Source organism: Plectropomus leopardus, chromosome 18 (genome assembly GCF_008729295.1).
Source record: "Plectropomus leopardus isolate mb chromosome 18, YSFRI_Pleo_2.0, whole genome shotgun sequence".
In the NCBI taxonomy this organism is placed as follows: domain Eukaryota; kingdom Metazoa; phylum Chordata; class Actinopteri; order Perciformes; family Serranidae; genus Plectropomus; species Plectropomus leopardus.
The window spans coordinates 15,034,582-15,046,893 of record NC_056480.1 but is presented as its reverse complement, the minus strand read 5'-3'; the positions used below and the strand labels follow the sequence as shown (position 1 = coordinate 15,046,893).

General features: G+C 38.0%; 1 protein-coding gene across 1 annotated transcript in view; it reads left to right on the top strand.

Moving 5' to 3' along the window:
* col8a2 (collagen, type VIII, alpha 2) overlaps nucleotides 1-7,025 on the top strand; it is a 117,095-nt gene extending 110,070 nt beyond the window's left edge. Inside the window, exon 4 of the mRNA XM_042507074.1 lies at nucleotides 4,809-7,025. Coding sequence (XP_042363008.1) covers nucleotides 4,809-6,712 — 1,904 coding nt within the window. The 3' untranslated portion in view covers nucleotides 6,713-7,025. The remainder of the gene's footprint in view (nucleotides 1-4,808) is intronic.
* Nucleotides 7,026-12,312: the final 5,287 nt, after the last annotated feature.

Sequence of the window (12,312 nt, the reverse complement as noted above, 5' to 3'; positions counted from 1 at the left end):
TCCATTTTTATTTGACTGTATTCTGAAAGTTTTTCAGGCTTATTCATATGTCATTTCTAGCCAGATACATATAACATTTTGTTCCTAAAATTGTGCCAATAAATGAATGAATGAATAAATAAATAAATAATGGCTGTTGACATTGGTTTCTGTTTTTTGAGTGATAAAAAGAAATATCCAAAATCCTTAAAACCTCTCTAAAATTCCATTAAAAAATATTGGCTGTAATGTGTCAGGAAAATAAAACAGCAATTTTTAACCTGGCGTTATCCAATGTTCAGATGTGTATCCTGTAAATGTATGCAAATCAGTGATACTAAATAATCAGATAATACCTCGTTTGTATATTTTAACACAAAAAATCCAACAACTTGTAATACAAAAAAGATAAGCGTCTTAATATAAGTAATCACCTGGGGTAGTTTCATGGTGATACCTATAATTTTACCCCATTCACTTTGAGTGTTGTAACTTGAAGAGACCTTTCTGAGGTTATTTTATTAACAATAAATGTTCAAATGAAGAGAAAGATTAAAGACTGTATAATAAACAAACTTGTCGAATGTTTCAGTGCAAAACATTTAATGTACCAGTCATGTAACTTTGTTTGTGCATTCAAAAGCCTTCGTGAGCTGAGGGTTATGCATCTGTCTAAGTCAGCATGGCTCTCATGCTTGCCTGGGTGCTCCTGTTGGTTTTTCTCTTGCAAAAGCAAAGTACAATAAATGTTTTCACTCTGTCGATTCAAATGTATTTGAAACTACAACTTAAGTCTTTGACTGCTGGAGAGCTTTGCAACGAGTAATGAGGAAGCCATTATATCCTCTGAAGTGTGAAGCGCCTTATTTTCTCTCTCTGGGTGATATATTACGGCGGCTTACAGTGGAGCTAAACAAACAAAGCTGAGGCTGTAATGCTCATTACACACCTGAACACAGTGTTCCAGGTGGCACATCACTGATATAGAAAAAACCTCAAGTCTAGACATATTATCTAAAGCATTTATCTGGCAGTGAAACCTAAAGTGATCACACAGGAAATCTCACTATTGTACAAAACCTGCATAGTGTGACAGTAAGCAGAATCAGTTTAATACTTATTAAACTTATACTTATCAGTGTGACTTCTTAAGCTTTCCATTTGCTATTTTTCAAGCTCTAACCCTCTGAAATATCGATCAACATCAGTTTTCTTGAGCTGCATTCAAACACCCTTCACAAGCTTTTTAACTCTTTGAAACCTGAAATTTTCCCCCAAAATAGGTCAAATGTCCACTAAACCATATTTATAATAAAAATAATTTTATACGTAAAATTTGTTACACAACAAAATAATGTAAAATATATAAAATAAATACATTTTCATCACCTTTTAAGGTCATTTCCTTGTTTATTATTTATTTTTACTTTTTCAAAAAACTTTGTTACTAATTTCCTGCTAATTTTTTGGCCATCTCTTCAGATTTCAAAGTTAAACTAAGCATCTCAGGCCTGTCGTGTTTGTGCATTTACCACAAAACAAACATAACTAAAATCCTACAATGCCCTAAATGATGTCCTGTTTTGGAATATTTAGATTTTTGTTAACCCTTTAACAGGCATTGTAATCACATAGTTGATATTTTTGCAGTTAAATTGCTTCAGAAGAAAACTGGCAAAACCAAATTTAATTTTATGCAAATGTTTTTATATGATGCATTGTAGTATTTTGATTACACTGTAATTCTATTCAACTGTATTTTTATTATACTAAATTGACTGATCTTGTTACTAGATTCAGTGTTATTTCTATATTTTTTTCACATTTGTTTATTTCATGAATTTGCTTTTTTCAGACTGACAATTTATTTTTTACCATATACTTAAACAGATTGTTTCATTGTTTCATTTGTATCTAATTATTTATGTCTACTTTTTACAATGCATTACAATGAATAAATGTTTGTTTTTCTTAATGAATTGATGCCTTCAGTTGCATATTCTACGGTCCACAATGCTGTGTAATTTTTTGCAAGGGCATTTCTTAGTGTGACTTTTAAGGGGTTAATTTTTGTGTCCTATTTCAAAGTGACCCAAAACAGACTGCATTCTTGCTAACTGCCAGCAGGTGGCAGCAGAGCTCTTTGCTTACATTAGGGCAGGGATACTGAACTTTTCCTAAATGACAGGATACCAGTGGCCAGTTAATAAACAATAAAACAGTAATCAGGATAATAAATTAAATGTCTTTTTTCAACCTCTTAACTGTTGCTCTGTTCCCTCATCTTTGCTAAGAGGCAAATCCAGTCACAGCAGCCCTGTGCAGCCACAGTGTAGGGGTGTATAGGACCTCTGGGATCCTCCTCTTGCACTTTTTTTTCATTAATAAGCTCTATTTTGAGGCTTTTTATGCACTCTGGCACCTTACTTACATTCAGAATACAAAAACCAAAAGAAACAGATTGCCAGTGAAACAATTTATTTTCCTTGTGAATTTGAAATTGATCTTCAGGCTGCAAGTTGAGTGTCACCGATTTAGGGGATGTGATGGGAATTCCAAATTGAATTTACATGCATGTTTGTTACAAGGAAGGGGAAAGAGTAAGTTTTCCCCCCAATCTCATTTATTATTGTTGAACTGCAGGTATATTGACAGATCCCGGCCATGCATTACATAACGCTTTATTTGTATATGATTAATACATAAGGAGAAATTATTCAAGCTACTCATGAAATAAACTGGCTCAGATTGTCCTCTCACCAGAATCTTGGCGTTCAGGAAGGTAGACGGGTACAAGCAGCGGTTGGTCATTTGATACACTCCAAGATCCAAAATACACATTATGAATTTTTAAACATGGATACCTGTCATTTATGCATCATTATAAAAAGAACACAAGGTGAAATGCCCTCTGGCCGTCTGACTTACAGGCGAGGTGCTGCTGAAATGAGGTAGTAAACCAGCTGAAATTGGCTGAGCGTAATTGTGCTCTGCAGACCAAGCTTGTGTTTTTGCTCATTGTGTCCTAGCTGTGTTCTGCTCCACTCTGCTAGGAAAGAATAATAACACAGTTTATGACATGTGGCATACTTGTTCAGTTTAGTTTCCCCTTTGTTATGCAATAAAAAAATAGCATTTTACAGACACTCAAACCTAATTAAACCCTGAAGTCAGTCAGCTGAAAAACAGAAAAGTGAATTCCTGTCCAATTGTACTATTACATAACAGTTTAGAAGCCTATGGATTAGAGACCTGTCCTGAATGTATCCTGCCTTCCACTCAGTCTGAGCTAAAATGCTTTTTAGCCCTTCATGACACTGAACAAGCAGTTAACAAAAAGAATGAATTAATGACCTGCATAGACAATAAAAAAAAACAATAATAGTACTGTGCTTTTTTCCCTTTGAAACCTGTATTGAAATCAGTTTTCTCGTGCCGCATTCAGACGCCTTTGAAAAGCTATTTGACCCTTTGAAAACAAAGAAAATTGGAAACTTTGCAAGAAATGTCCCACAACTTGCATGAAATTTTACCTAAAATTTGGTTTTGAAAAACAGGGAGGGATTATTAAAAGAAATAATAAACAAAAGAGGAAACATTTCCAGAAAATGATACTTTAAAATATAACAATTACATAATGATATAATTGTTTCAAATTATATTAAAGAAAAAAAAAAAAAATATATATATATATATATATATATATATATATATATATATATAAAAAAAAATTAATAAATTGCTGCTTATTTTCAGGTAATTTTCTTGTAATTTTTAAATAAATAAATTATTTTGAAAATTTTTGCCATGTCTTGATAAGTTGCTTGTTGCCCTCCCCCTATGTTTTTAGAAGAAATCATAGGATAGAAGAATGGAAAAAGTCATCAGATCACAAAATGATATAAAAGTAAATTCAGAGGACACTATCCAACAGACTTGAACTCTGACATAATGTTTTGAAATTCAAGATGACAACAATTTCAAGGTATTATGATTTTATGTAGCTGTTTCATTCATTGTTAATTCCTTCTTCCCTACATTATTGTTTTGGAAATGTACTTTGACACCCTCGGGAATATTTTTAGATCATCTTCTATAGTGCCTTTAATAGCTGCTACATTTACTGTCTTTATATTGACAATGAAATTTTAAAACACTGCGGCTTATCGAAAATACTGATATCAACAAAAGAAATTTAATTCATAAGTATCTAATCTTTTAAACAGTCCACTGATGCATGCACTGCTGCAATGATACTGTCATCTAATGCATTTGCTTGATCAAGACATATTTCTTTTAAAAGTCTTATTCATTATGGCTAAACTTAATGCAGACTTTAAAGGACTGATGAGTTGACACTGTAGCGATGATTCATTGTCTTTTCTTTTATTTCATAGTTATTTTACAAACCTGACACCCTTACCGCTAAATGGCAATTATGTGTGAAGTCCAGGTTTCCACCATCTTTAATTATTACGTGATGATGAAGCAGTATCTGCCAAGTCAAAAACAGTTGGTTACCAAATTTACCTCTAATGGCGCAGCAGCTGTGGGTGCAGCTGGTTGCAGCGTCGATAGGAATTGCTTCTCTTATTTTTTTTTTTATTGAGTGTCTTCTATATTTTTTTATATTAAGCTTTGACCTAAAGCAATTTGAATTTTTTTTTTTGTTTTGCTCTAAATGCGTTCAATACACAACACACACACACACACACACACACACACACACACACACACACACCCCTTCATATGTTATAAACTTATTGATCTGCTTTCTTTTTGTTTGAAATACGTTATTATACTAACAACATGATCTCCTCTTTTTCTAGATATGCCACCCATGATGGAAATCAAGGGGGAACCAGGCCCCCAAGGGAAACCTGGACCAAGAGGTCCCCCTGGGCCAGCAGGGCTTCCAGGAAAACCTGGACTGGGCAAGCCGGGTCTCAATGGCCAACCAGGCCCTCAGGGGCCTCCTGGTTTTCCAGGCATTGGTAAGCCTGGACTTTCAGGTCTCCCAGGAAAGATTGGGCCAAAGGGGATGCCAGGGCTTAATGGTGAGGTTGGCCCACGTGGTGAACCAGGTCCTAGAGGTGCTCCAGGCCAGCCCGGCCTCCCTGGCCCAGCTGGCTTGTCTCTGAATGGGAAACCTGGACTTCCAGGCATCAGAGGCCCCCCTGGAGCTCGGGGGGAACCAGGAATTAAGGGTCTTTCTGGCCCACCAGGTGAGCGGGGGCTTAAGGGCGAGAATGGAAATGGGAAGCCAGGGCCTACGGGTTTAAGGGGCCCTCCTGGGCTAAAAGGCAGTTCAGGACCACCTGGTCTTCCAGGTATAGGCAAACCGGGACTAAAAGGTTTGCCTGGACTTCCTGGTCCTAAAGGTGATCAAGGACCTGATGGGGGACAAGGAGAACCAGGAGAGCCTGGGGCTCCAGGTCTACAAGGTCTACCAGGACCAGTTGGGATAGGGAAGCCTGGGCTGGACGGACTGCCTGGAGGACCAGGTCCATCAGGTCCAAAAGGTGAGCCAGGGTCCAGAGGTTCTCCTGGATTTCCTGGGACTCCTGGTTATGGAAAACCTGGTCTGAGTGGGCCAAAAGGAGACAAGGGCCACGGTGGGTTGCCTGGTCTTCCAGGGGACAAAGGGGAGCAAGGAATGGTGGGCCCAATTGGTGAACCGGGCCTTGATGGACAATCAGGACCACCAGGACTTCAAGGCCCAATGGGACTCCCTGGAAAACATGGGCTGCCAGGACAGAAGGGAGAGGCAGGGCCCCAGGGCCCTCCAGGACTTCCTGGCCTCAGAGGTGACCAAGGCCCTAGTGGAGCCTTTGGAAAACCTGGCATCCCTGGGGAAAAAGGCATCCCTGGGCTTAATGGTCCTATTGGAAAACCTGGACCCAAGGGTGAGGCAGGGCACATCGGTCTGCCTGGAAATCCAGGGCTGACAGGAGCTCCAGGGCCTAAAGGTGAAACAGGGTTTATAGGGACTCCAGGCCCCAGGGGTCAGTCAGGCATTCCTGGTCTACAGGGGCCCATGGGTCCCATGGGGCCTCAGGGCGTCCCTGGCCCGAAGGGTGAGGCTGGACTTCCAGGGCTTCCAGGACTGGGTAAGCTTGGAGAAAAGGGGTCTATAGGTCCTCAGGGTCCTCCAGGTAAACCAGGCCCTGCTGGTCTTAATGGTAACCCCGGCCCACCTGGCCCACCCGGGCCCCCTGGCCCTCCAGGAAATGGCCAAACAGTTATTGCAGGGCCAACTGATTCGCAGCTGGAAGGGGATGAAGTACCAGGGGACAGGAAGGGGCCTGCATACAGTCAAGTCCCACTCTCTGCCTCCGTGGCCCCGGCCTTCACAGCCATCCTCACCACACCTTTCCCTCCCTCTGCCATGCCAATCAAATTTGACAGGACCCTGTACAACGGGCAAAACGCCTACAGCTCCGCTACTGGCATGTTCACTGCTCCTTTATCTGGTGTCTACTACTTTGCGTACCACATGCATGTAAAGGGAACTAGCCTGTGGGTGGCTCTGTACAAGAACAATGTACCAGCCACTTACACCTATGACGAATACAAGAAAGGCTACATGGACCAGGCGTCTGGTAGTGCTGTCCTGGAGCTGAAGGAGGGTGACCAGGTTTGGGTCCAGATGCCGTCAGATCAGGCAAACGGCCTCTATTCTACCGAGTACATCCACTCCTCCTTCTCAGGATTCCTGCTCTGTCCCACATAACCCTGTCCTTTCATTCAAACATGTTCCTGTATTGGCACCTCAGAGCAGCCTTAAACCTAAAATACCTGCAGCCATAACAGAAACGCAAAACCCATAGGATTCTCAATATTACTGCAATCATCTTTATATGTCTCATGCTCAGCAACATCACCGAAAGAAACTTTGTGAACGAAATATGGAAAGTTTTAAAAGACAGGGGTAGGAATTTCATACTGTGCTCTTTGTTTCAGTGTCCTTCAAATGTGTGTTTTGGGTTGTATTTTATGTTGGTGTTTTTTTTTTTTGTTTGTTTTTTTGTTTTTTTTGCTTATATTATTTTAATTATTATATTGTCATAATTTTATTGTTATTATTTGGTCCTTGTCATCATTGTTGTTGTTTTTCGGATTCAGACTATTAAGTGCCTTACTTTGTAATGTGCTAGTAACAGACCTTCCCGTGTGACTGCACATCCTGCCCACATGCTCTGACATCACCAGACCCTGAGGGGTGATCGGTTCCTCTGGCTGCAGTCACGTCCCTGTTGTGATCTTATTTAAACAGTGAATATTGACCTAAAGAGCAATGACACAACACAGAAAATATAGACAAACAACAGCAAAACAAGGCATTTGGTGTTGTAGTACCAATACTTTTCACATTTCTTTTTGTTTGACCCTTTTGGTACTCTAAACAATGTTAAAATTATTAATGGGATTAAATCTTTGTTTGTAGAGTGAGATATATATTTTGACAATTAGTTGGCATCTGTAGGATGCTTTTTTCTCTGCTTCTTTCTGAATTTAGTCGGTGACAATTTAAAATGATCTTTATCTTTCTTATAATTTATTGAGCTGTCCGGAAATGCAAACCAATAAATACAATCCAAGAGTTAATGACCTCACAGTATTAGCATTGTAAAGTTTAACTGCCCTTTTAAAGCGGATAATGCCTTTTTTAATTATTTTTTTCAGGACGATATTAATTAAGGACATTATGTATGCATGCAGTCAATGTTTACATGTCATAGAATAGATACTGAGAGCAACTGCAAAATGGATAATAAGGACAAAACTCCAGCTGGATCGATGGCCCCTCTTCCTTGTATCGATCTGATTTTTCCCATTTGCACTGCCAATTCTATCACCCTGTCACAGGAATCCTCCTCAGACTCTTTGACAATGACATCACTGCTTTCTCATGGTATACTACCTATTAATAAATCAGTATCACATTAACATTGCGAGTGAACAGTCTGTACCGCCAAACTACGAAAGCCCCATTCTGGCCATGTATTGCAACATCTGTGCAGATGCTATAATTGCTTAAGAAAATAGGGATTCAAATGGATGACAAAGGGTTCGTACAAGGTGCTTGAAGTACTTGAATTCGACACTCAGAAAGTCCTGGAATGCCTTGAAAAACAGACTTTTTTTTTAACCTGGTCCTTTAAGAAGTACTTGAACATAAGTGAGAGAAGAACAGCATATTTTTTTCTTCTTTTTTAAATTAGATAATCGTCTTACAGCTTCGGTTTCAATTATCTGCTAATTCCTTATTGGCACCAAATGGTCGGTAAACACCCGTAAATAGTGGGCACCAGGATGTCGCACACCAATGGCTGAGCAACGTCAACCGTTGATGCGAGTTTCAATCTGTAATTTGGCGGTACATAAGCAGCAGTTATTTAATAATAAATTGATTTTAGGCCCCAGTAGCACGTTTGCTCCGTTTACGAATTTGCACAATTTTCTTACAACAGATTTTTGTGGAGAAAACAATTTTATTATTACATGACAATGAGTGCTTGAAAAAGAACTTTCGAACTTAAATATGACTCGCCCCCGTCTGTGCGAACCCTACAAACAAAAAAAACCCATTAATTTTCTTCCTTCAGGGCCAGTTTTTGTGTGACTTTATGCTGGGCAAATGAGAGCAATTTGAATCATTTGTGAGTGAAAAGAGTTACCATTAATCCCTAAACCGTTGTGTCTAAAACATCTGATTTATTGTTAAACTTAATGGAACATCCGTGGCTACGAGGACAAGATGTTTCAGAAGCAAAGGATGTCAAAGCCGGAAATGAGAATCAATCTGCATTTACTCCATAAATAAGTAAAGGGACTGACAGAGGCTGGTTATGAAATGCAGGTTGTGTAACATTTAACAAACCCCTGCCAGATTTCTGGGAGAGGTGGTGGGCCAGAGGTGAGAGCAGTGTATTTACTCATTTCTGTTGGATGAGGCATTAAAGATACGTGCTGTGTGTGTGTGTGTGTGTGTGTGTGTGTGTGTGTGTGTGTGTGTATGTGTATGCTAGTAGGTGTACTCTTCTCTCTGTCACTGTGTCAATATACTTGTGTGTGTGTGTGTGTGTGGGGTTGTGTCTCATTGTCCCATTGGCATTCAGGTCGTGAAAACTTCTGTAAGGATAATAACAAACTTAAGTGAAGTTACAAAACATTAGGAATAATTTACAGTCCTGTAAATGTTCCACAAGAGATCTCACTTAAAATGTTTTGGCCTGTTTTTTGTTTTTTTTCTAAGACTATCCCACATAGTGACAGTGCCTTTGCAAAGTAAGGGAACAAGTTATATCATGAATAGATGGGAGACAGAGAAACTGATATAATGATAAAAGATGAAAACATTTACTAAACATAAAACATAATTCTGTGGCATACTGGTGTGCAATAACTTTTGACTTGCACCAAGTCACGAACAAAATAAGACATTCTGGTGAAGTGGTTGCAGTTACAAAGGAGAGGAGATAGACATTTGGGCAAAATTTGAGAAGTCTACGCTTATCATAACAACTTTGCGCCTTTACATGCCTCAGCTTAAACAAAATCCCAGTTATGCTGCCAAAATGCTTTCATTACACTGAATTAAGGACTACCTTACACCTTGATGGAGGATGTCAATGTACATGATTGTGCCAAATGTTGAGCTTTGCATCAGAATGAATGTATACTGATTTTCAACAGTTTCTATTAATCATCACTATACATAAACAGTAACTCTTCTGGAAAAGCAGTGCCTAATCAGTATTTTACATCTATGTAATGCAAACAATGCACTTGCCCTCGCTCTTTCCATTTCATAACATGAACACAACTACAACTGCTACATTTCATTATTATTGTGTGAGTCTACAAGACAGTCCAAGGCTCGTTATGTACTGTATGTTGCCTTTTTTTTTTTTTTTTGGTCGCCTTCTATTTTTCGTCACAATTAATGGTGATGTGAGTTACATGTGGCTATAACTCTCTGTCCTTATGTTGTACACAATGTCACTCATGTTCAGAGTTTGCCCTGTGTGCAAATCATTTAACAAGTAAGATCCATGTACCGCCCCGATCACAAAATGCTTTGAAGTGTTGTTTTTGTTTTTCTTTTAAAGAAACAAAAGAAAAAGAAAAAAAAAAGATTTTTTTTAAAAAAGCCTTGCTTCGGTTCTTAAGGGATATTTGTTTGTTTTAGTTTCAATAAATACAAACGGCCATTCCCATTTGCACATGGAATTAATGAAGATGTATTTATACATTTATGATAATTTAATAGGGATGCCAAAACCGACCACCGAAGCCTAGAACGTATAAATGGTATTTAACAGCATTGATGAGTTAAGAGCATTTACAACGTGTAGTTAGCATTCTAGAGTTGTTTGTGAAGGATTATTTGTGGACTTTTATTTTCTATTTGCGTAATGTACAATGTATCAACTTAGAGGATTTTTGTCATACTAGGCTATTGCGTGCACTCTATGCAATAGAATTTGGGTATAAAATGCACTCTTTTTGATTGAAAATGTTTGTCTGCTTATACAAAATCTACAGTACTTGATTGTATTGATACCACATCAATAAAAACCTTCTTGTATATTGGTGTAAGGTCCCCTCTTTGTTTGTACTGTATCTGCATGTGGACATTATGAAGAAAAATTTAAATCACTGCAACACACACAGTATTGTTGCTAGTAGGGGAGAGTGGGGATGGTTGCAACATGGGATGCTTAAACAGCTCTTATTCCTCCAATCAGAAACATGCTAAAGAGGTGACAGATACATATATACACATACCCAGTTAAAATGTATAACCTACATTTGTATATGCAAATGAGTGAGTAACAAGTTAGTTGTGAGTTCCATAATCATTAGAGTTAATGTAATCATGTGATGATTTCATTATTTCATATTATTGCAACTTCATTATTGTAATTCTCCGTTAGTAAATAGTAATAGGAATTTAGCTTGTTTGTTTTCAGTATGTCTGGATTGAGGAAGATGTTTCTTAACAGAGGGATTTCCCACAAACAAGACACAGTAATTGCTTTACTGACAGGAATTTGTTAAATTATACTAAAAAAAAGATAAATACGATGTTATTGTAGAAATTAATAACATTATAACATCATTGTACAACCTAATTTCAGCAAACTATGCTTTTTAGGGGAAAAAGCACAAGTTAATCATGAAATTTAATTATTTCTTTAACATGTTGCATTTGTCCCCAGGGTTAGGGTCAGTTGCAACATCTGTCTTCTTCCATTCACATAAATATTGTGAACCATATGTGATATGTAATGATGTTTAAATGGTATGTAAATTTAATAATATCTGTTTTTCCGTCTTTTACATGATCTTTTGCCAGGCACCTAGTGTTTATCATCTGGGTGAGCCTGCTTTTGTAAACTTTTTGTATTCCATAAAAGTCTCTGAGAAATACAAAAAGTGTTGAAAATATCTCCAGTCTCTCCTAGTAAGTACCCCAGAGCAGTTGCAAGAAGACATTTTCATCATGACACATTTGGTGTAGAAATGTGTTGCAGGCAAAGAAATGAACACTAGAGGGAGATATACAATTATAGTAAAAACTACGGGTCAGGCCTCTACACTTGATAGAGCCTTGTCTGATCTGCCAGTAAGCTCAGAGCTGCATTGATAGGCATTTGCTTGTCAGTTAAGATCACTTAGATAACAGCTGTGTGCCAGTCAGTTTCTGGAAATACACAATAATTGCAGATAACACAAAACGAGTCTAGTTAAAATTAAATATTTATACAAGCAGTGTCAATCTTTTTCTTAGTTTGCTCTGTGTTTTGAAGTGGCAAATCATCTTAGGGGGACATCAGAAGCAGAAGGACATATGTCAATCTTTATTGTGCAATGATACTAAAATCTACTTTAAATATATGATCTAAACACATAGCCTATATTTTTGCACACACACACACACACACACACACACACATATATATATATATATATATATATATATATATATATATATATATATATATATATATATATATATAGAGAGAGAGAGAGAGAGAGAGAGAGATAATTTGACAAATTATAAATACATACATTTGATGAACAGGTCTGCAAGTAGTGGGACCACTGTGGAACCACCTTAATAGGCCTTATAAACTCCCTAGTGGCCTATAATATGCATGTCTCGAGTGGCTATTAGAACTACTCGAGATGTGATTGGATAAAGACATGAAATAAAATGTACGTTACCAAACAACTGGTGAGCGCGGGCCTATAATATTATGTGGTTATTTTCTGGAACTGTCGTCACCATGGTGAGCTGTCATCGTGCACCCGGATTCTTCT